This window comes from Pezoporus occidentalis, unplaced genomic scaffold (assembly GCF_034315485.1).
Source record: "Pezoporus occidentalis ecotype Australia unplaced genomic scaffold, CSIRO_AGI_Poc_V1 ctg93, whole genome shotgun sequence".
NCBI classification, from domain to species: Eukaryota; Metazoa; Chordata; class Aves; order Psittaciformes; family Psittacidae; genus Pezoporus; species Pezoporus occidentalis.
In genome coordinates this window covers 3,389,329-3,412,769 of record NW_026916294.1, presented here as the reverse complement: position 1 = coordinate 3,412,769, position 23,441 = coordinate 3,389,329, and the positions used below count along the sequence as shown (strand labels likewise).

General features: G+C 40.9%; 2 protein-coding genes across 7 annotated transcripts in view; one reads left to right on the top strand and one right to left on the bottom strand.

Moving 5' to 3' along the window:
- Positions 1–4,435: 4,435 nt before the first annotated feature.
- On the bottom strand, positions 4,436–12,665 carry CNIH4 (cornichon family AMPA receptor auxiliary protein 4). Its single transcript, XM_062606048.1, has 5 exons — positions 12,486–12,665; positions 11,023–11,091; positions 9,916–10,028; positions 5,184–5,324; positions 4,436–4,639 (listed from the first exon to the last, which is right to left on the bottom strand). The coding sequence occupies exons 1-5, from the start codon at positions 12,552–12,554 to the stop codon at positions 4,612–4,614; spliced, it is 420 nt and encodes a 139-aa protein (XP_062462032.1). The 5' UTR covers positions 12,555–12,665; the 3' UTR covers positions 4,436–4,611.
- A 128-nt stretch (positions 12,666–12,793) lies between these two features.
- The window catches only part of NVL (nuclear VCP like), a 41,895-nt gene continuing 31,247 nt past the window's right edge, over positions 12,794–23,441 (top strand). For 2 of the 6 annotated variants that reach the window (XM_062606016.1, XM_062606017.1), the window contains exons 1-10: positions 12,794–13,031; positions 15,091–15,164; positions 16,137–16,189; positions 16,276–16,372; positions 17,262–17,316; positions 17,834–18,100; positions 19,627–19,753; positions 20,036–20,112; positions 20,391–20,525; positions 22,749–22,850. In XM_062606016.1, the coding sequence (XP_062462000.1) occupies positions 12,975–13,031; positions 15,091–15,164; positions 16,137–16,189; positions 16,276–16,372; positions 17,262–17,316; positions 17,834–18,100; positions 19,627–19,753; positions 20,036–20,112; positions 20,391–20,525; positions 22,749–22,850 (1,044 nt within the window). In that variant the 5' untranslated portion in view covers positions 12,794–12,974. The remainder of the gene's footprint in view (positions 13,032–15,090; positions 15,165–16,136; positions 16,190–16,275; positions 16,373–17,261; positions 17,317–17,833; positions 18,101–19,626; positions 19,754–20,035; positions 20,113–20,390; positions 20,526–22,748; positions 22,851–23,441) is intronic. The other 4 variants (XM_062606015.1, XM_062606019.1, XM_062606020.1 and 1 more) reach the window with 4 other exon arrangements.

Genomic DNA, 23,441 nt, shown 5'->3' with positions numbered 1-23,441 from the left:
GATGCTCCTGAAGTATCACAGAATGGTTTGAGTTGGAAGGGACCTTAAAGCTCATCCAGTTCCAACCCCTGCCACAGGCAGGGACACCTTCCACCAGAGCAGGTTGCTCCAAGTCCTGTCCAACCTGGCCTTGAACATTGCCAGGGATGGGGCAGCTGCAGTGTCTCTGGGCCAACCTGTGTCAGCACCTCAGCACCCTCACAGGGTAAGAACTTCTTCCTAAAGTCTAAATCTACCCTCTTTCAGCTTAAAGCCCCTTGTCCTATTGCTACATGCCCTTGTAAAAAATACTTACATCTCCTCGTTGACTTTTCTCAAATGAGAGTTCAGGGACTTCCAGGCTTCTATCTGAAGCCAGCCTAAGCAGCTTTGTAGCTGAGAGCTCTTGAATGAAGCTGCTTCTTGACTGTTGCCTTTGTTCCTTCTAACTTGCCCTGTGTTCTTGTCCTTCCTTCTGCCTTCAAAAAGAACCTCATCTTTGTCCTGCATTTTAGGGATTTTTATTCGGTTCTAGCTGATGTTCTGCAAAATAAAAAGCTGCCCTCCCCTCCTTGTAGCTTTTCCAAACTCAAACCTGCTGAAATGCATTCAACATTTTTAATTCTTTGAGCTTTTCTATTGATTAGAAAAGGTCTTCACTCCCTGTAGTAGCACCTTTGTATTATCTTTATTCCCTCCCTTACAGTTTAGGCAGTATATAGATCATTATGGCTTAAATGCAGCGGCAGGTGGAAAGGGCCGGCCTCACTCCTTTCCATGTGCTGCTTTGTGCCTCTTCCCTTGGGCGCTTGTGTTGGCAGGAGCGTGGTTAGATCACAGACCTGCTTCGGCTGTAGATGTTCCACGCAGCAGATGAAAGTAGTTTAGGTTTTTGGATGGGGTTGTTACTGTGCTTCATCTGCTGTCCTATGTCTGCCTTTAACTGGTGATGAGAAACAGAGAATGGTTTCAGTAGAACTGTGAAATTTCACCATATGTGAGATTTGAAATTAATTGTAACTTTTTAACTGTTTTTAAAAGCCTTCAGATTCTTGAAAAGAAACTATATAAGGAACCTGATAATAGATGAGTGTTTTATAAGTAGTTTAAATCCAAACTCTGTCTGAGGTAGAGTATTTGAGGGGCAGTTCAGGCTTACTCTGGCACTCCTTGCCTTGCTCTCTGTGCTGCCTGATACATCCCTCTGTTCAGTGCACGTGTTGCACATGCTCAAGCTATCTGCTACAGACAAGTGGCAGTCCCAGGTGTCTCTTCACTTTAAAAGACCCACAATGTTTGTACGCCTCTACCCTTTCTGCCACAGCTAAGGTGCTTAATGTGCAGATAAATGCATTGTGGTCCATATAGCCCCAGTTTTCCTGTTGCTACCTCCACTCTCATTGCATCCTGAGGGGAAAAAAAAGGCATTTGTACAAAATCCTAGTGAGCTTCTCGTGAAGAAAAAGTAGACTCAAGCTATGCCAATACTGAACAGATAAAGATTTGCTTTTATAGGCTTATCAGGGAGTCAGGTTGATTGTTCACCTGCATGTAGAACTGTTGTTAGGACTATTGGTCATCCTTTTAAACCCACTGTATTCCTATGTTCCATAATATAAAACTATTGTAGAAAGAAACCAACTCCACAGTAATTTAGTAGGCTGAAGATCTAAGTATATTCTTTAATAAAGCAGGCTAAATAACCAGCAGTCTGTATGTGTAATGATTAATTAGGGAAACATGCTCTTGTTCATTTTAACTAATCCCCCTCCCAAGTGCAGTCCCAGCTCTGCAACCTGCTCACTGAGTCCTGTCTTCACAAGCTGGCCAGGCTCTAGACTGTGCATGAGGAAGAGAGGGTAATAACCTTCTATTTTAACTTTAAGGTTCCTGTGGTTCCTTTGTTAAATGGATCCTGTACGCCAAGTGCAGATTAATTGTTGTGGATTAAGGGCTTTGAGAAATCATAGCTAATCACCTGATGGATAAACTAATGGTCCCCTCACAAAGCTGTATTTGGATACTTCCATTCCAAAGGGAAATAATAACCTGGTGAGTGAATAGGAGGGAGTCTGTGTTTGGTCTCACACCAAAGTTTATTTAAAATCATCCCAAAGTTTGTAATTGCCTCGAATTCTGTATCATAAGCTTGGATTTAAATTACCCTGTTCTCTCCTGATGGAGACCCACAAAATAGGGAGTTTTGATTTTTACCATAGGATTTCTGTGCTTTGTTGCTCTCCCATGAGATAGATGCCTGTAGCATCCAGATTTCCACCTAATTAACTACATTTTTAGCAGTTACAAATACATGTTTCCGATTGCTGATGCTGAGCTCTGTGAGGTTATTTAGGTAGGAAATGACCCTGTACAGTAAGAAGGGCTTAAACATTAGCAGTGTAATTTCTCTGTAGCTCCCTGGGGTTTTTACAACTGTTATAACGATGTTTGATAGGAATGAACAGAGAATTTATTTATATTAAAAATTGTGTGGGAAGTTTGCATTCAAATAAAGTACAGCTTGCTTAGTATTTGACAACCACCATTTAGAAAACATGCTTGTAGGTTTTTAATGGTCTGTCATGGTTAACTCACTCTTGAGGAGGGAAGCAGGGAGAGTAACATCTCTCTAGGTCAAAGATACAATGTCTTAATGATATATGCTGCCCCCATTTTTATGTCTTGTTTTCAAATGCATTGTTCTTTTCCCTTATCCTTCCCTGTACTGCTCATATCTCTGAAAAAAACACTTCCCTCAGTAGATGAGAACAGAAGCTTTTCATAGCAAGTGATAGATTTTACCAATCCCATTAGGGAATGGGGTCTACCCTATCTACTGTCATCACTGTAACCCTGAGGTACTGGCACTTACAAACATTGCCTCCAATGATTTCTATCTTACAAACATCTTCATTACCAATAAAGCTCTTATTCTAGAGACACGACCTTGAGATAAGATGTAAACCTGATATAAGTTTTATAAGCAGTGGACTTACAGATTAATGAGCATGTTTCTCAGTGTGAAATGTCATTAAATTCCACAACCATTAGCACTACAGCAAGGACTTAAGCAGCTTACCAACACTGCCCTTTCTTCTAAGTGATAACACCCAGAATCTGTGTTCTACTTTTCTTTCACATACAAATAAGTAACTTATTGCCTACGATAGAAGCTGTGGCAAAAGTTACTAATTTTTCTCTCTTTTAAAGTTTTAGTTGCTTTACTTTTACTCAGAGCTACATCCTCTCTGGGTTTCAGCTTTATAAGGCAGTACCTTCTGATGTTTGTGGTGTCAAGCAGTGCATGGTGTGCAGCTGTGGGAGCTGTTTCCTCCATTTTTAATGAGTGTAACTTGCAGCAGTTTTTCATCTTTGCAACAGCTGAACTTGGCCTCTATCCATCATGAATTTAAAGCCAGACTTTGCCTAGAACAAGCACTGAGCACAAGGTACTAAAGAAATCAAGATTCAGTGTTGTCTTTTCACTGCTGGCCATGAAAACTATCTGCTAACTACAGCTATTCACCCAAGAACAGGTACTTCAGAAGGAAAAGCTCATGAGTTTTAGGACTTAATTACAGAACTGTATTTATGAAGTGCTCCACTTCCAAAAAACCCTGCTTCCACACACATATTTAAAGACATTTGGACAGTGAGGGTACAAACTCAGGTTCATATACTTGTCACTGATGCAGGAGCTCCACAAAGAGAATAAAGTTTGCTGGTGTCTTTGAAGCACAGTCACATTGGCATTGGGGTAACTGGAATTGTGTTTACTTGACCACCTCCCCGAGCTAGCTGTACTCTTGATTCAGCTCATTGTGTATGGGAGCAGCAGGTTCAGGGAGCAGTAACTGCAGGTAGCCTTTTGCTCTGTAACCACACCAATCCCAGTGCAATACCTTGCATGGAGGGCTGTGATGTATTTCAATAACAAAACAGGACTTGAAGGGAAAAAGCAAGTATTAACATTTCTTATTTATCTGTTTTTCACTGTTACACACAAGTGTCACTTTCACCAAAGGGACCTTAATCCATCCAAACACAAGTCTTCAAATAGGTTCTTGGGAGGGAGGGGTGAAAAAGGAGAAAAGCGTAACTTTTATTCCATTGCTTTTTAGCTGGAAAACACACTGAGACAAAGATGCAAGCTGTGCTGCTGCTCCACTTTGAAATCTGTGTTCCAACCACTGCTTCAAACTAGGCTCTTACAGGTCAGCTTGACAGCCAGAGGCACATCTTGACACCTTTCACTAAGAAACAGGCATCAGAGCTGCACTTAAATTTGTTCTGGAACCACCACAACTATTAGCCCATGCTACTGAAATGAGTTTCCATTCCCACCATTTAATTCCTATGAGATCAGTTCTGTAAGCAAGAATTTCATCTTAAGAGAAGCAGCAGCTCCAGCAGTTTGGGTTGTAAAGGAACAAAGACAAGTGCTACACAGATCCAATGTCTTTTGAAAATATTTTATGTTAAAAATACAGAAAAAAATATTTCTTGTCCAAAGAGGTAAAATATACTGCACGATGACACTGATTTAGGTATGGTCAGAAGGTGTCTGTGGCTCCACAACCAGTCACTGGAGTGATGACCCAATTTGGCAGCTAACGGTTCTTTTTCAACTTCTCAATCATTTATCAAAGCCAGAATCATACTGTGACAAAACAGAAAACATGACACCAGTAGATTACTGAGGCACATCCAAGTAGCAACAGCTATTGCTTTCATGAGAGAATTGTGCTTGATTCTGAAATGCAAAGTCAAGGCAACTGTGCTCTGTGCTCTACTCACAAAGACAAGGACTGCAGAAGTAATACTGCAGCACAAGAACAGTAGTTGGGATCACTTATTACAGGATAGAACATCACAGAATTCACCCGTTTATAACTTAGCCTGATTAATTTAGCTTCTAAAACAGAACTTGTAAATTCAATATTATTTCCATCCTAAACAGGCTGCTTATTCTAGGTGCTGAAATCATGTAACCCCTTATATTGTACTTACAGATTTTTGAGATTAAGGAGTAGTCTGAGCTTTCAAACGGTGGATCAGAGAGAATAAAGACACATAATGAGCCTGCAGACAGGCTTAGCAGGATGCAAGACACAAATACCAGCAATTACCATAGCAGAATAGAGAAGATAAAAATAGCTGGCAGACAATTCCTTTGTTCCTTGGGAGCAATTTTTGTAACTAACCTGTAAAGGTACATGAAGAAACACAGCAGATGAAAGCCTAGTTTAATCATGGCTTCCTTCATGTGTGATTTCAGTTGTCCTCGGTTATGGATCTCTGTGGGGTCAAATACCCCCATGTTTCCACATGGCACCATAATGTACCTGAAAGTTTAAGAAGAAAGAAACCAAATCAAAACAGAAGTATAGTCATCAAAACATTAGGGAGTGTAGAGGAAGGGGAACAGGAGAGCTTGCACAGAAGGGACTTCCATCTGAAGAGCTGTTTCACAGTCCAACATAAGGCAGCTTTTTTTAAACTCTATTTCAGTTTCAGGATATTGTGTGAAGTTCTGCCACTACAACCCACCATCAAAGAGGACAAAAAGTACTAAACGCATCAGCCCAACATCCCATGTGTAAATGGGAGAGTTTCCAGGCAATAGCTGATTGCAGTTTGTTTTAATTGGTGTTAGGATGGAAATGTCCACCCACAGTGGAAAGATGCATTAAATGAAATGGATTGGAAAAGATTTAATTTAGCTAAGAATTTAGCTAATAAATTATTTATTTAGCAGAAAACCCCACACAGATAATCACAAATGCCAGTGGTCAAATGAGACAGCATAGAGGAGACAAAACATATGTGTATTATTCCCATCCTGTGTTATCTCAGCAGAGACATTGAGGCTGACAGGGTGAGAGACTGGGCAGGACTGAAGAAGCTAAGTGCTGCTGTCTAAACCCACATAAGAACAGAAGTTGAGTAAAACAAAGTGAAATGGAAGCAAAACAGTAACACCAGCAAAGCACATGTTGATGTCCTGTGAAAATTCAACAAGCAGCACGTTCTTTTGTCATAAGCATTCCTCAGGACAGCAAACGCAAGTGCGTGAAGTTCTCATTCCAGCTGAGCTCAGTCTAGAACAGTATTATTAGTATTTTACTTCAGCATCATACAGGCTCTACCTTCCTGAAACAATGCTCTTTTTACACAGGAATTTAACTCCTTGTCTTTCACCCACAGCAAAAGCAAGCTTTCAGAACAGAACACCTCTTGATTTTCTGTATATACTCAAAGAATGGCACCACTTGTATTCCAACAGGCACTCCCCACCTCTCACAACATTCATCTCAGTAACAGAAGGGGAAGGAAAGGAACAAGAAACAGGGGTGGTTTATGGCAGTAGCAGGAGACAAGATAAAACCAAACCAACCAATCAAAACCATACAACTAACCAAAACCCATTAAGACCACAGTATTGGTCTTTCTTTCACGGAGGCATTAAGAAGCACTGCAGCATATTTGACTAATAACAAATTCAATTATGTCCCATTAGAAATAGTTCATGTGAAATAATTACAATTTGAAATTCTCTTCTAAATGTGAAGTTTTAAGTGATTGTTCTATTTTTAGTACTATAACACAAATTATTGTCCATTTATTGGGAATGTAATGAGTTTTATTGGAATAAAAGGAGGAACATAAGTTTCCTGTATCAATTTATCCCAAGTAAAGCACAGTTTCCTAATGTCCTTAGGAAATGAGTGCCATAAAGGTAGTATTTATTAATTCTGTTTTTTAAGAACATTGATAACACTAAATGATGCAACTTAATTGTGGAACCTGGGAGGCAAATCCACCAAGAGGCCCACGAGCCAGCACAGCTTATATATGTCAGGAATTTCAGTCATGGACACAAGGATGCCAGATGCTAACAAACCCAACTCAAGCCCATTGTTTTACTCTGAACAGCAAAAAACTTGTGCAGCAAAGCCACAAAGAACACGAAAACTGTCAGCTTTAGTGAATATATATGGTGGTGCCTCCAGGATCTCCACTCGGTGGAAGCTGCTGCCACAGCAACAGGACATTTGCCTCTAGATTACATCATTTCATAAGGGATGTGGAAGTTCTGGTCAAAATTTTCACTGTATTTTAAAGATTACTCTTTTTTCACTCCTTCAGTTTTGAGAGGGGTATGATTTCCTTAAAGACATGGAAAAATCGCATTATTTGGCCCTATTGTCCCAAGCAGGTCTACCTAGCAAAGACGAAAGGGAAGCGTTCAAAGTTGATTTCTTTCTTGTCTACTCACATTTAACATTTCCTTTGTAGTTCTTGTTTCTTTTACATAATAGCAGGTCTAAGAAATATTTAAGAACTAAAAAAATATCTGTTTTCAAATATGATTTGATTTCAAATAAGCTGCTTCAATATCTGGTTTTAAAACAAGGACATTGTAAGGCAAAACTGTGTCTCACTGGGGATTGTATAAGACACTAGGAAAGTCAGCAAAAAATAAACCAAGTTAAGTGAGCACCTGAGTATGCTGAACAAGAAGGGCCAGCAGAATGTTACAATAAACATGCTGCAACTTTGAAAGTCTCCCTTGATGCTGTTTTTGACCAGTTTATCCTCCCTGGGATTTGTTTTTGGTGCCCCTTTCACAAAACCCCTCTCTACCCTAACTGAAATCGTTGAGACAACTGGTTAAATTAAGCCAGCACTCCCTGTAACCACCATTCACTCATCAAGATTAAGCAGGCTTTGAATGGAAGAGATAAGGGGAAGGGATTATTATCCTACCTTTCTCTCTATTATCACTTAGATATACTACAAAGCACAGACTTCTTCAATCTCAAAAGTACAAGTATTTACATTTCTGTACTCCTCTTGGAGTAGAATGATTATCTTAAACCTTTCTGAATTCATGTGCAGCAACACTGACTCCAGAGACTGGTCCTTGAGATACTGTAACATATGAAGAAGATTCAAACACATTTAGCTGATGCTGGAAGATTGCAGCTCGTGATCATAGGTTCACACTTCATCTGTTCCCACTTAATCCTAGTTTAGTAAATGATACCTTCTCCTCTCATCCGTGTATTCAGACTAATTTACAGTCCACCATTCTTCTGACTACCAGACGTTTAGTCCATTGAACACTGGGTGAAATTAAAGTTCTATCCCAAATCACACAGTATCACAGTATGCTAGAGATTGGAAGGGACCTCGAAAGATCATCTAGTCCAATCCCCCTGCCGGAGCAGGAACACCTAGATAAATCATCACATTTTCTTTATAATGCTGAAAAATACACTTGCTCTTGCAGACCTCCAAGTCCTTCACTATGGATGGGATAGTCCAGGCAATCAATGTGGGTGAAACTCCTCAATCCTCAGAAAGCAAACAGGATTAGCAACACAGGCTTAACATTTTGACTGCTTGTGTCAAAATGGAGAGGAGAAGTATCATACTGTCATATTCACATATTGCCTGCACAGCACCCCTAGAATTAAGAAAACAGTCCTGGATTTAGGATACTCAGCTGACAGTTCAAAACAGCAGCCAAGGCTTACTGCCTGGAGCGTGGAAACAGAAATAACTTATCTTCTCAAATTCTCTCTGACCAGGTTTACAAGGGAAGGCAAGTGGCTACTTTAAACATTATCGATAAGCGAAAGGAAGCAGGGAAGGGATAACCAGTACAAGAGCTCTTCAAAGCTTCAAAGAAAATGAATTCCCTCTCTAGTGTCTCTGGAGCCTAGCCTAGATGAAACATGAAATGCAAACTCCATACTTGCCAGAAGATACCAAAGGGAATACTGGTCATTTCGTGCAACTGGTCAGTGTGTTATGCAGCTGTACATACAGATGGCCAAACAGAACTATCCCTGTTGCATTTAGGCAATATTTGTTTATTAAGCATACAAATTGTACTGTGTCTCATGTTACTCCAGTTCAGAAAACATTTGAAGGCTTTGCTCTCAGTTTTGTAGGTAACAAGGGTGATAAATGCATGGTTATTTTGTCCAAGAACAACGAGATCCTCAACTTCTTTCTAGTGAAAGCTATGAAAACTCATTTAATTTTACCAGCAACTCAACCCATCCCTACGAACAGTTAGCCCTAGCAGGTTCAGGCAAACAAGAATTACAGTGACTTTTTATACCTCTATCTTAAACATTTGGTCTTTTGGACTCCCTGTACTATAGTGCTTAGTGATAAATTGCAACAAATCCACACCCAGTTTTCATTAGCACAGCACCAGTAAAGATTCAGTTCTCTTCACATCAGATGAGACAAAACAAAAAGAACATTTTTGAAACACCAGCCCCAGTGTTGCCATGTGGAAACCCCTACCGATGATAAACCATTCCAAAGCCATGGACAACCCAGTATATAAAGGCCAGTAACATTAACAGTTGTCATAAGGTGAAAAGTCTGCAAACCTTTCCAGATACAAAGAGGCAAAATGGGGGACCAGAAGCAATGCAAATGAGGGGTACAGGCAAGACAGCAAACACAGGAGACTGTGTGGGATGACACCACAGCCTGACGGTTTTACAACCATTGGCCATGCTGACCTCCATACTTTTACGCTGATATCACTATCAGGCATGTAGACACAGCATGAAAAACATTAACTGTGTTTGCAGCACTACTTCATAATCCCGATTAGAATGACACTATTTCCTATGAACTTGGGAATGACTTGCAAATCAAGATTCCTGGGCACTAAGGAGAATGCAAGGACCTTCCAAACATTTGTACTACAGGCCAGAAGCTTCTTACCTTCACTGTTTGGTTTCTTGTAATTTTAAATGCAAGGAGAGGAGAGTTTTATGTTAGTTAGATCTATAAAGACTGTTGGCAGCTCAAGAACACAAATGAAACATCCCATCACAAAATATTATATACCTAGTAACAAAGAAAAAAAAATAAAAATCACACAAAACCCTTTGCACTTACCTATATATATTCCATGTTGCTACTGGCAAATTAAGGAGAAAGATGAACCAGTGCAATGAAATAAGCATTAATACTGTTACAACAGCATGGCCAATCACTTCAGGCACCACCCACTGTAAAAAGGGAAGAAAAGGAATTATATGCACAAATGTAAATTCTTTTCTGAAGAAGAGATCTATAGAGTTATCATCTAATTCTAATCATGTAAAACTCAGGCAGAAAAATCATGGCAGAAGCATATGATTTCATCACATGTGGGGAAATGGATACCTTCAGACAAATTCCATGTGAGTTAGAATATCTTAGGGCCTGGTTTTGGGCTAACAGACCTCCTTTATCCAAGTATTACAAAAGTTTCTAGAGAAGCACAGCAGCTGTTTGAACACAACTATGTTACACAAGCACTTAAGAAAGAGAGTTAAGAAATATACAGTGCTCATTTGAAATCACTGCAGAGAACTGGATTTAGGAATGAGAGAAGCAGAATTAAAATGTGCACAGACACAGGACATACAAGCACCCTCAGGCTTGGAACAGATAAGAAAGTTGATCAATATGAAAACTGGCATAGTCAAATTGTGTCAGCCCCTGGCAGTAACACATTTTCACCTTTACAGTACCCTGCAGCATTCTCTTTTACACTAAGAAAGAAAATATCAAAAATCAAAGTGAGCACCCATGCAGGAAGGCCATACTGATTTGGTTAAAATGGTACTTTTTCTTATCATAGTAAAACTCTCTACTTTTGGAGAGAAATTACACAAAAACCATCTGAGAAAGTTGCTATAAAGATCTCAGAGTTCAGTCACAGACAGACATCCTTGGTGTGGCTTTCAAAAACAAAAGCACAGAACTTAAGAGGTCTGTGAAGAGTTAAGTCTCAGCCCCAGGAATGTGGAGTACCAAGGGTCAGAGGAACAGCCTTTCCTGACTGAATTTGCAGAAAGACAGCCATCAAAAAAAAGACAAGCAGACTGAAATAAAGGATATAAGCCAAATAATGCCAATTGAGGCTCTTCAGACACACATTACACCCCTGTTGTTTGCGATGCTAAGATGAAGAGCCATTTTTTTAAACCACATAAAATGCAAAGAAGAATAATTTACTTTATTGAGTTTTGAGCAGCACGATCTAGCGTTAATGTAGTCACATTCCAAATCTGATAGCGTAATTATCTGAAGCCCAAGATGAGGAAAATTTGTATGGTAACTGGGAATACACAAAGCTTTATTTTCATCCAATAACTTGTGGAGAGCACTCTGCTCTCAGCATAGACTGTCCTGTTCTACAGCTGATCTGACAAAAGCATATTTCACTTGGTTACAATTAACTCTGGCTTTAGGTTGCAAGTTAGGCTAGATTTTATCACTAGGCCAAGTGATTTTATAATGTTTTTCCTGTGGCAACTGTTGCCTAAGTTCTAAAGTTCAGTTCAACCCTAAGAACAGACGGAGGAGGCAAACTCAGTATTTTTAGTATCAGAATTATTGCTACAACACTTGAAACCACAACTTAGAAGAAAAAGTTAATGCAGTCTTTAAACTCTCCTCACAATAAAGTGCACAACAGTGCAGGTTTTTGAAGTGTATCTACTTTTTGTTTTTACATTTACAGCAACATTGGCTGAATTCAAACTTGGCTAGAAAAAAAGAGGGTAACATCATTATGAAATGAACTTTCAGCAATTGAAAAAGAGAAGACTTCAGACAGAAAAGCTCTCTAAAAAAGGTCTTCGGATGTACACATCATTACGCTATGCCCTGTAAAGCTCAGGCTCCTTTTCTCCAAGAAAATGAAAAAGCACAAGATTTCTTGAATCCCTAGGTAAAGCCTTTACATTTTTCAACAAACAACCTAACCTTCTAGGATTAATTTCTTTCAAGTGCTTCTGTATTTTTTCCTATTACAAGAACTGGAGAGATTCTGAACTAGCACCAGGATGAATGCCAGTTCTCTCGTACTCAGAAAAATAAGAAAGCAAAGCCCAGTCGGCGCTTCTACATCGCAACAAGGCCAGGCAGCAAAGCCCGCAGGTAAGTCTGTAATAAACACTATGGGAATTCCGTTTGCCAAGGAACTCGCAGTCTCCCAGCCGCAAGCTCACATCTGAAATCGCGTGGGGTGTTCTTATAATTAAAGCTCCCGCATGACCGTGTTTTACAGGCCTGTGCGGTTTGTGAGAGCATGGAGCACGCTTTGACACCCCCCCACCGCCAAGCATACGCTACTTGTGCTGAGCCGCGATGTGTGGCCGCCTGCAGCCCCCCTGAGCTCCAGCTCCCGAAGCAGCGACCGTATTTCGTGCACTGGAGCACCCGCCGCTTCCCTACAACGCGGCACTCCCGTCTCTCTGAACCCTTCCCTACCGGCTCCCCGGGCACCAGCCGCCAGCGGACATTACCTCACAGACCCTCACGTCCCCTTGCCCTCAGCCCGGCGGCGCCGGCCCCGTTCGCCTGCCCTCAGAGACACCTCAATGGGCCCGGCCCACCTCGGTCTCGCCGCGGGGCTGCCGCAGCCCTCACCCTGCCCACCCCGGTCGCCCGCCAACCCCAGATTAAAAGGATACGAAGTAGACGGAAAGGAAGATGAGGGCACAGCAGTCAATGAGCGAGAAGATGAAGACCACCGACTCCATCCCGCCGCGGCCGCCGCCCTCCCGGCCGCCGTACGCCCTGTTCCCCCGCCCGGCAGGGCCGCGCAGTGCCTCCTAGCATGCTGGGAAATGGAGTCTCCGCCCGCTCTCCTCAGCAGTCGCTCCCGGGCGGTGGCAGGCGGGTACGTCCCGGCTCTTGCTGAAGGCGCCGCGGTGGCGGAGGGTTCACAGAGCCCTGACGGGAAGGGCACCGTGAGCGGCAGGGCACAGTCAGAGCGAGCTGCTCCTCCGCGCCGCTCCGCCGGTGCGGGCCGGCGGTTCAAAGGGGGCCTGCGGCGGCGCGGCTGAGGCGCCCTGGGGCTGCCTGCGCGCAATTCCCGCCTAGCGGCTCTCGGCCGCCCGGCGCAGGCGAAGCGGTGGGCAGGCCTCGGTGCCGCCGGCGCGGGCAGGCGGCGGGCGGCGATGCGAAGCCGGCCGGGGCGCTTCGTGGACCTGCGGCTGAAGCAGCGCGTTAAGCAGGTACCGGGGCGGGCGGCGGCCCCGAGGACTGCGTGGCTCGCCGGGCCGCCACCCCGCCTTGCGGACAGGGTCTGGGCCATCGGCCTGCTCAGGGGTGGGAGGGAGGCGCGGAGGGTGCCCGGACGCGGCCTGGCCCCTCCGGGGTTTGGAAATGGGGGGAGTTATTTGGTTTTGGCATTTTGTTTCGTTTTGTTTTATTCTTCGGTATTTCTGATCTCGAAGCTGGCTCCAATTTCAAATCAGATGGATGTCGTAGAGCCATGGAATGGTTTGTGTTGGAAGGGACCTTAAAGCTCATCCAGTTCTAACCCCCTGCCACGGGCAGGGACACCTTCCACTAGAGCAGCTTACTCCAAGCCCTGCCCAACCTGGCCTTGAACACTGCCAGGGATGGGGCAGCCACAGCTTCTCTGGGCACCCTGTGCCAGCGCCTCAGCACCCTCACAGGGAAGAACTTCTGCCTAATGTCTGATCTGAATCTCCCCTCTGTCAGTTTAAAGCCATTCCCCCTTGTCCTGTCCCTACAGGCCCTAAAAGCCACACTCCAGGTTTTTTATAGCCCCTTTAGGCACTGGGAGCTGTTCTAAGGTCTCCCCTTAAGGAGCCTTGTCTTTTCCAGGATAAACCAGCCCAGCTTTCTCAGCCTGTCTCCAAAGCAGAGCTGCTCCAAGCCCCTTGGAGCATCTTCATGGCCTCCTCTGGGCTTGCTCCAACAAGTTTTCATCCTTCTTATGTTGGGGGTTTCAGAACTGGACACAGTACTCCAATGTAGTCCAGAGAAAATGCACTTGGAGAATATCTAGCCAAATTGGAAGTGTTTACCTTTGGAAACATGTACATCGATTATATTAATCGCTGACTGAAGAAAAAGGAAGAAGTATGATTACTTCCACAATACACCCGTGAAGAGCAGGGAAAACAGGGATTCCTTCAGGTGGCATAGTGCTGTGTCACACCTTCTGAAAATTTATGGTGACTTGGGAATTAAACACCATTTCTCTGAGTCTGTGTATAAGTACTCCGCTTCTAATTCCTTCAAAGCGAGTGGCTGCTTGAGGATAGTTGCTTATTTTACTTTTCAAGATCACAGTGAAATTGTCTTGACTATTCTGAAGTGAGTAAGGCAGCTGGATTTATGGTGGGCTTGATTTTTTTCTGTAGGTCAGTAGTTGCTCATGGGTGACCTGAAGTGTCACATCATTTAAAAAAGGAATTCTGAATTTAATATTAAGCAGTTTGATTTTAAATAGAGGTATTAATTTAAATGAGATTTTAAAGTTGTTCTTGCTGCAGCCTTGGTAATGCCATCTCTTTTAGGGACATTGTGTCTCCTTTTTCTAAGAAGGAAAATTCACCATCAGGGGGTTGGAACCAGGTGATTTTTAAGGTCCCTTCAAACCCAAACCATTCTGTGATTTGGTGATTACCGTATTGAAACTTCTTCTTGCTCCTAATTTGGAGAGTGGGGAGAGAAAGCAAATGGAGTCCAGTTGCACCTGAAATTTTGTACATTTTCTTGCACTTTCATAACTGTGGTTTGAAAATGGTTGGATCAGCTGCTGTCAGAAAAAAAAGAAAAGGAAAGGAAAAGCTGTATAGAATTCACTGTAATTTATATACTTTTCTAGAGCATTCATTGAAACATTTTGTAAAGATTAAAGTTTTTATTATGACAGTATCCATACTAACTCGTGTAGATTCTTTCATTTTTAAGGTAGGAGACCTAAACCCAGAAGGAGGTTAACTGAGAGAAATCAAGAACTTTAGAGGGATTGACAATTTACAAAGTCACCTTTCTTGCTATATAAAAACAATGGCATTGCACCAGCAGAGATCATGCAAGTGTCAAAATACAGTGTGCTGCTTTTCCCTTCTGTGTCTTAATAAGCTTTCCTGTTTCACTGGGAAATACTGTCTAGTGTGTTCCAAGGCAGTTCAAAGCTGTTTTCAATTTTCATTTCTAAGAAGAGTAGGGTTTAAAGTAGGCATATTTGATCTATTTGCTCTAGTGAAGTGATTGACAAAGATTTCATTTGCTGCTTAAAACTCTTCATTTCAGTATCTTGCAAGTAGTAAATGTGGCCAGTATGTTGACATTGGAATCCTAGCATCTGATTTGCAGAAAACCTACAGGTGAGCAAAGATTTGTACTTTAGCAGTGTTTCCATCTGCTGATATATCTAGTAACTCATATTTTATTAATGCACTGGCATTGCAAGATCTATTTGTGGTTTGTTTTTTTGTGGGCTGCTTTTTTTGTTGTAATTAAAATGCTACAGATGTATTACAGCATGTTGGTCCTTACCCTCAGTGAGCTGAAATGTTAGGGAAAATAACACTTCGGTGCAGGTAGATGGGGGAGATAGCGGGTTCAGCAAGACACTAAATCTTGCTCAGATGCTCAGCAGGATGGTCAGTCTTGCCTAATTAATTTTAGGCTGATATGGGTGGGAGCAAGGCTGTGTGTCAGCAGGTCTTTGGTGGCTGTGGGGGTTAATGAAGGTGGAGAATTATATTCATTCATGTTTGTGTGTTCTGTTTGTGCCTTGTTAGAGAAAGGGAGCCAAACCCTTTGCTTAGGATGCTTACAGGTCTTGGGATTTTGTTTTGGTTTTCCTCTTTCAACGATTTTATAAAAGCAAATAGATAAAACATACCCTCAGTAAGTGAAGGTAAAAGGTTGATGATTTTTGTTTGCATTTAAGGGTGCTCATTGAATCAGATTTTCTTATAGGGACCGTTATTGATCAGCACAGTTATTCCTCACTGGACTGTCCTTTCTAGTCCTGTGTCCATATAGAATCCAGTTTGATCATTTGTATGTTGCTGCTTCTCTGTATCTCCAGCTAAAAAGGATCTTGATAGTATTAACTAAACATCCCTTTAGAGGCCAGTATAGTTTAGTGCTTTTGTTTCATCCCAGTGATTGAGCTGTTCCAGGCTTAAGACAAAAGGATCATGTGTTCACATAGTTGGTTTTTAATAACAGCTTCTATAAAAGTTTGGTTTTCAACTGACAATGTATTTTTCCCCCCCTGAAAATGACACTGTGTGTTGGGGGAAGAAGCAGTTGGTGTAACGTGTTTATTTTGGTTTTTTTTTCAGTGCAGACTATGGACGAAGAAAACGAAATGCTTTTAGAATACAAGTTGAAAAAGGTAGTTCTGTTAGTATTATGTCTAAGATCAAATTTTTTTAATATGCTTTGGCTGTTTTCTTAACATGTTTGAACCTTTCCTTTTAGTGTTTGGAATAATCAGTAATGAAAAAGAACGTGAAGATTTAGCAGGTTTAGAAGCCGAACATGTGGCAAAAAGAGCAAGACAGCAAGAGAAAAATGAGTAAGAAGAATTTTTACCATTAGATTACTTTAATAATGCCATTAATATTGTGACTTCTTTAAAACTGTCTTTCTGCATATTATTAAATTTTGGTAGCTTTAAGGTTACAGACAGATCTTTGATTTCCCATAGGCCTGTCTTCATCAGAAATTACCTGTAGTGAATGGAAGCACTTTTTTCACTGAAGACAAGCAGATACTAGAACCAGGCACAATTTTTCTGTTATGGGGATCATATAGCCCTTAATTAGTGGATAACCTTGAGGCTTTCTCGATAGTTTTCCACGAGGGGCCCCAGTCCTCATATGATTCAGTTCCTTAGTTTTGTTTTGTGTTTAAATGTTCTTGGGTGTGAGGGACATTAACTGAATCTGAGCGAAAAAGCTACAAGATAGGCTATTCAGAGTAAATCACCGCTGGATCTGAGGTTTCCTGACTCCCAGTTCTGCATAGTCTCATGGACCATTCTGGTTTCCCTAACCTTTGATAGACATTAAGGGTCTCATAGGAAATTAGGACATGGTTGACAGAAGAACTAGTCCAGTACAGCAGTGAATTGCTAGTACTTCCCTTGTGCCAGCACTGGAGATTGTGTGATCTCTTGGTGAACTGAATTAGATTGATCCTACACCACTTTTTTTTTAGAGCAGTCTTTCAGCCAGGTTGCAAAGTTGATCTAACTCATGGCAGACTTGGAAAGGATGTGGTTTTTAACTCTTCATAGGAGTAAATTTAGAGCATGCAAGTCAGGGATTTTTCTCCAGTCTTAGGCTGCATATCATGGGTATAAGGAACCACATTGTAGAAATTGCATTGTTTTGTTTTGGGGGTGTCTCCTTTGCAGTTCTGCTCCGATACCCTAATAGTTTTTGTCTTCCTTCCATGTAAAGGACTTCAGGAAGTGCCACAGATGACTCTGATTATGATGATTATCCAGAAGATCTAGTAAGTTGTATTTTATTATAATTGTATTTGCATAATACACAATTCTGTGTTGTGAAATTGCAATGCACTTGGAGAGTTTAAAAACGAAGGTGAGGTAAAGTCAGAGTTGGCAATTCCAACTGAGAATCTGTAGAACTGAAAGGAGGCTTTTCCCTGAAGAAGAAGGGAGAATCTGTAGTGGGGAGTCACTTCTTAAGAACACGTGCTGGGGGTCTGAAAGACTTAGCTATGGAATGAATGAAATGATTGAAGGAGCTGACATGCCTATTACTAAAAGAGGTGACTGTCAATTAACAGGGGTCGTTCAGAGTAAATTGCAAAGACTGCACTCTCTTTGACTAGCAGATACAGTTTTATATGCTGTTGTTTGCTTTGCAGGGGAGTAGGGTAGAAGATGCATGGCTACTTTATCCATCAGGGATAATACTAAATGTTGTTTATGAAATACTTTTCATTGGCCTCAGTATAAATAATCCAAGTTATAACCTGTATATTTCTTTTAAAATACATTTTGCAGTCTACAAATCACATGAACAGTTCCCTGCTGAGCTTATACAAGAAAGGAAATCCGGATTCTGTTCCAACCACTCCAAAAAATGAACCAATGGAAACCCCCCCTCCTGTACGAACAGCACCCCAAGCAAGCACCCTCTCATCAGGAGCAAGAGTTGAAACACGTATCTCTGAGGGTGGCTGGTTCATTGATAAAACTCCATGTGGAAAAGACTTCTTCATTGACCTTTCTGAGGATGGAGAAGGAGATGAAAAGAAACTGATTTCTGAGGTATTGTGTTTTACGAACCCAATGTGATTTAAGTAGCAAGTATGAAGATAATTTCCTGTGTAATTTGTCAGGCTTTTAAAGGGTGATACTAAAATCAGACCATCTTTCTCTCTGGATTTTTAAAATGTGTTATTTTAATTACAAACATGCATGTGTTTGCAGGTAATGAACATATTAAATAGAAAGGAAAGATTGGCTTCGACTCAGTGGAATACTTCCTTTTCACTAGGTTTCTGAAGAAGGAAGGGCTTAGCCTATTATTTTGCCTTGTCAAAAGCGATTTTTGAACCTTAAGGGCCATTTCAAGTGTGTTTGTATGAGAGGTTAAAAAGTCACAAAATTACAACTTTCCTCACCATTTTTTGAGGCAAATGTAGTGCTCAGTATTAGAGAGACCCAGATTAATGCCCATACTTAGAGAAAGGTTAGCAGAACTTAGCTATTATTTATTCTGTTTGCCAGTGACCAGCCTAACTAGTGCGGAAGCATGTGGCTTGCTGTAGCCATAGCACATGGTCTCCTTTAGCCAGTGGTTAAGTCTTAGAGCATGGAAAAAGCTGAAATCGTTTGGATGGACAAGAGTTGGGGAAGTTGAAGGGAAATTGCATTGATTTATAAAGCAGTTAGAAGTAGGTCCTACTCCTCATCCAGACATACTGGCTACTTCGTGATTCCTCTCCCCCCCCCCCCCCCCCAGTGTTTTTATCTTATTTAGGAAAAAAACATCCAGATTTGTTTAGCTGTTGAATTTTTTCCATTTGTGCATGGGAGATAACACACATTGTTTGGCTGACCAGATGTTTTGGCAGGATGCTCTTTTTTTTATGTGAAGGAAGAACTACATTTATATCCACCTTCGTAACTGCACAACAAGGTACTTACTGAACAGGCAGATTTGAGACATCATCCCTTTGTCCTAGTAGTACTGTGTCCTCTTACATAGAGAAATTGAATAAAAGGGAGATCTTCAAATTGTAAAATTTGCAATACTGTATACTGAAAAACATACAAAACCCTTTCTCAAAGAACCTCTTTTTTTCTTTGTTTTCTCCTGTATTAGTATTTTTTTTCATACAGTTTATTTATGTTGGCACTGAATAATATTATAGCCACTCATGACTTAGTAGTAATAAAAATTGTTTCCATTGGCATTAATATATTCATATAGGTATCTTCATCCCTAAAGTGGATTGCTTTGTGATATCCAAATAACTGGTGTCTAATTTTGGTTAGTGCTTTGGAGGGTTTGGGTGAGGGAAGGTGTTTGGGGTTTTTTTGCTTGGAGGTATGTACTCTTAGCAAAAAAAGTGACTGCTGTAATTGACCCTTTTAAAAAGGGCTAATCTTCAGTAAAAATAAAGGCTTTTCTCCAAAAGGAAGGGGGTTGAATTCCTGCCTTGCTGCTCTTTATTTATATAATATGTGTAAGATAAGCATCGTAGGCACACACTTTGTCCTTTTAAGTATTTGCAGAAATTCACTGACTTGGAAGGCTTTGTATATTTAGTTCTGGGTTTATGCCGTAGAAATCAACAGAAGTGTCTGCCTTGGAGAGTGAAAGAAAGAAGACAAAGGGTAAGAGAACAAAAAGAAAAAAAGAAGAACTTCCAGATGTAGATGAAGAGATTAATTCCATCTTGCTTAAAGAGAAAGGTGAGAAGTTACTTTCAGGGTGTTGCTCCAAACAGAGACTGTTTGACCATGGGATCCATTACCACAGAATTGTTTTCTGAGCATCCTCAAGCATTTATTTTTTTGTTAAGAAATTTAGCCTTAACATTGTACTAAAAATATATTCCAGTCCTGTGTCTGCTACCACAAAATAATACTAGTCCATGTACTTAGCTAATTGTTTAGCCTGAGTACTTTTTTGTTCGGTGTTAGTAATTATTATTATGCCATGTCTAAATTTGCATGACTTTTTCTCCTTAACAGTTAGAAGTAAGGCACCAGAGCTTTACCACCCTTCGGTGAAGTTTGAGGATGTAGGAGGCAACGATGGAACTTTAAAGGTTTGTGAAAATTTTATTTGTGGGGTACAGAATGCACTGAAGAAAATGTCATGAAAAATGAGAAAGAAGTCTGACAGAATTCATCTGCATGGTGCTGAGAACAGCTGCCTGTACCAACAGCAACAAAGTGGTTTTTCCCTTTGATTAATCTTGCTGAAGGCAGTCACTGAAATTATGTTAATGAACAGAATTTGCTTTATTTTTCCCTGTCTATGATATTGGCAATCTGTAATACTAATTGCTGCAATTTAGATGGAGGTCTCCCTTGTTCTTAACAGGAAATATGCAAGATGCTCATTCATGTCCGTCACCCTGAAGTCTATAAGCACTTAGGTGTGGTTCCGCCTCGGGGTTTTCTTTTACATGGACCACCAGGATGTGGAAAGACACTACTTGCACAGGCAATTGCTGGGGTGAGATAGCTTTAAATTTATAGTTTCTTCTCTTTCTGAATTATACTTTGAGAGAAAATATAATCCTTCTTCATAGAATCATAGAATGGTTTGGGTTGGAAAGGACCTTAAGATATCTAATTCCAACCCCCGGCGATGGGCAGGGACGCCTCACACTAGACCGTGTTGCCCGAGGCTCTCTCCAGCCTGGACTTGAACACTGCCAGGGATGGGGCATATCATGCTAAACTAGATTTTTCTTCTTTTTTGTCTCTTTTCTCTCCATTCAGTCTTAGTCTCAAACGCATTCATCTTTACTTCCTTTGCTTAAATTCCGTCTGAATCTGTACTTGATAGAACCTCATATATAAAGAGGGGACATAGTGACAGGGTTTTATGTTGGATTTACTTGTTTTGAGGCATTCCCAGGACAACAGTATAGACATGAGTGTTGAGAAGGCTATATATAGAAGATACTTCTGGTTAAATTTACCATACTGTTTTAAGCGTGGACTGAACCTTACCATCTTTTATGAGGCATTATGTTGATTCTGTTCGTGGCATCCATTGAACAGTGATTTCTGAATTTCAAAACTGGGTATTGCCTTGCCTATGTCAAGCTAACAATTTCAGATCATAGGACAATATTGGTATTAATAGTTTGGTGTGTGGTGAGGCTGCTGGGCTGCTATGCTCCTGTTTTGGATATAAATCTAGGGGCTATATTTAGGGCTATTTGGTGCTAACCATGAACATTTCTTTAATACAATTGTTCCTTAAGTGTCACAGACTATAACCTTAAATATAGATACATGGAAATGACAAACTTTTGTAGGGAAGATTTAATTTTTTTAAAGAAAATATGGATGTTTATTCCTTAAATGTTGGTTAGACCCTTCTGACATTATTTCAGATGTTTTCATTAAAAAGATTTGGGTTTCTTCTTTTCAGTGCTTTACTGTAAAAAGGTACCCATTGAGTGAATCTCTGCTATTTAACGATTCAGTGGGTATTTGTATCCTGGAAGGGTATTAAATTTGGGGAAAGAATCATGACACAAGTGGAAAAATGTTCAGAGATGAGATAAAAAGATGTGGAAAGTCTGGAGAGGGTCCAGAGAAGGGTCATAGACATGATCAAAGGACTGGAAACCTGCCATGTGAGGGAAGGCTGAGGGATCTGGGTTTGCTCAACCTTGAGAAAAGAATGTTCATGGGAGACCTTGTCACCATGTTCCGGTATTTAAAGGATGGCTGTAAAGAAGATGGAGACTCTCTCTCTACAAGGAGACACATGGAAAAGAGGAGGGGTGATGGGTGCAAATTACTTATGGGGAGATTCAGCTTGGGAAGTTTTTCATAGTGGGAACAGTCAGCCATTGGAATGATTCCCCAGGAAAGTGATGGATTCACCAGTGCTGGATTCTTTTAAGATTCAGCTGGACAGGGCGCTAGGACATCTTTTTTAGACTCTCTTTTGCAAAGAAAGGTTAGACCAGATGGTCCTTGAGATCCCTTCCAACCTGGGATTCTGATTCTGTGATAAATTTAATGAGTAATTCTTAAATATGAGATTTTCAATAGTGCTGTTTAAGGCAAATTAGCTCCTCCAAGCCCCAGGTGCTTCTGGTGGCCTTGATTTGTATAAATTAGGATTATTTTTTAATATATATGTGTAGTTCAAGGAGCTTGAAATAGGCTGCCACTACCTATAGCACTACTGGGCTACAGTCTATCAAAGTTACAATTTTACTTACTTTTAAGAGCAGAAAAACATGGCCTTGAGCTTTACAAATATCTCACTGTATGTTCCTCCTCAGATATTTCTGGAGCACGTTTGAGGGAACCAAACCACACTGCTAAGCAATGCTTTTCACAGATGGAAATAGGCAACTTGTTCAAGAAGGGAGGCCAAGCATGCACCGAAATATATGTGTTGTGAAGGACTGGGTTGGAGGCCAAGGTGCAAAGTTATTTGACAGTGCAATTGTTCTCTAACTGAATTAGGAAAACCTGGTTTTTATATCCATTTCTGTTCACTTGGTCAAATGGCACAGACCCATTTTAAATTGGAGGATACAGCTAATCTGTGTTTTAAAGCTCTTTAAGATTAGTCTTGATTGAATAATCTTTGGGCATAAAATATGTCATACTGGAAAATATCTGTCCTCTAGGACAGCCAGTATTTCTAACCTCTAGATATAGCATACAATACATGATGTTGTATGTTCCTTGTCTTTTTCAGGAACTTGAGCTCCCGATGCTGAAAGTTGCAGCAACAGAGGTGGTGTCTGGAGTGTCAGGGGAGTCTGAGCAGAAACTGAGAGAACTGTTTGAGCAGGCTGTGGTGAGACACTGAACTGTTTTTCATTGTCTTTGTAAGGATTCATACTTTGTTGCTGTGGTATGAATTTGAGTGAAGATTTGTGAGTGAATCTTTATACTGCTGCACACAAGTCATAGTGTCTCCCCTTCTGTGACTAGAATTCCATTGTACTAAGTGTCACGCTGTCACAGAGCACAGAGATCACTGTTCTGAAATCTTGGCCAAATACAGTTCATCATATCAATGTAAAGAGATCATCATAAATTATTTACCTATTTGGAGCTGCTTGGCTTGATACATAAAAATAGGGAAGAGCAGTTCACTGTACTCTTTTATTACAACTTTTTTTTGCTGCTTTTATCAGGCATGGGATTTGAATGAATGTGAGAGACTTAAAACTTGCGGGTTTAGGTATAAAGTATGAAATCTGGGACAAACATAATAAGAGAACAAATCAAATTACAGCTGAAGTCTTGCTTTGCTGAAAGTTCCAGACTCGGTAAGAAGCAAAGAGAACCAGCCAGGTTAAAACATTAAACATTTAATATGTGGATAATGTTTTATTTCATGAGGTCAGTTTTTTGTTCCTGACCTCTGAGAATGTTCTGGCTT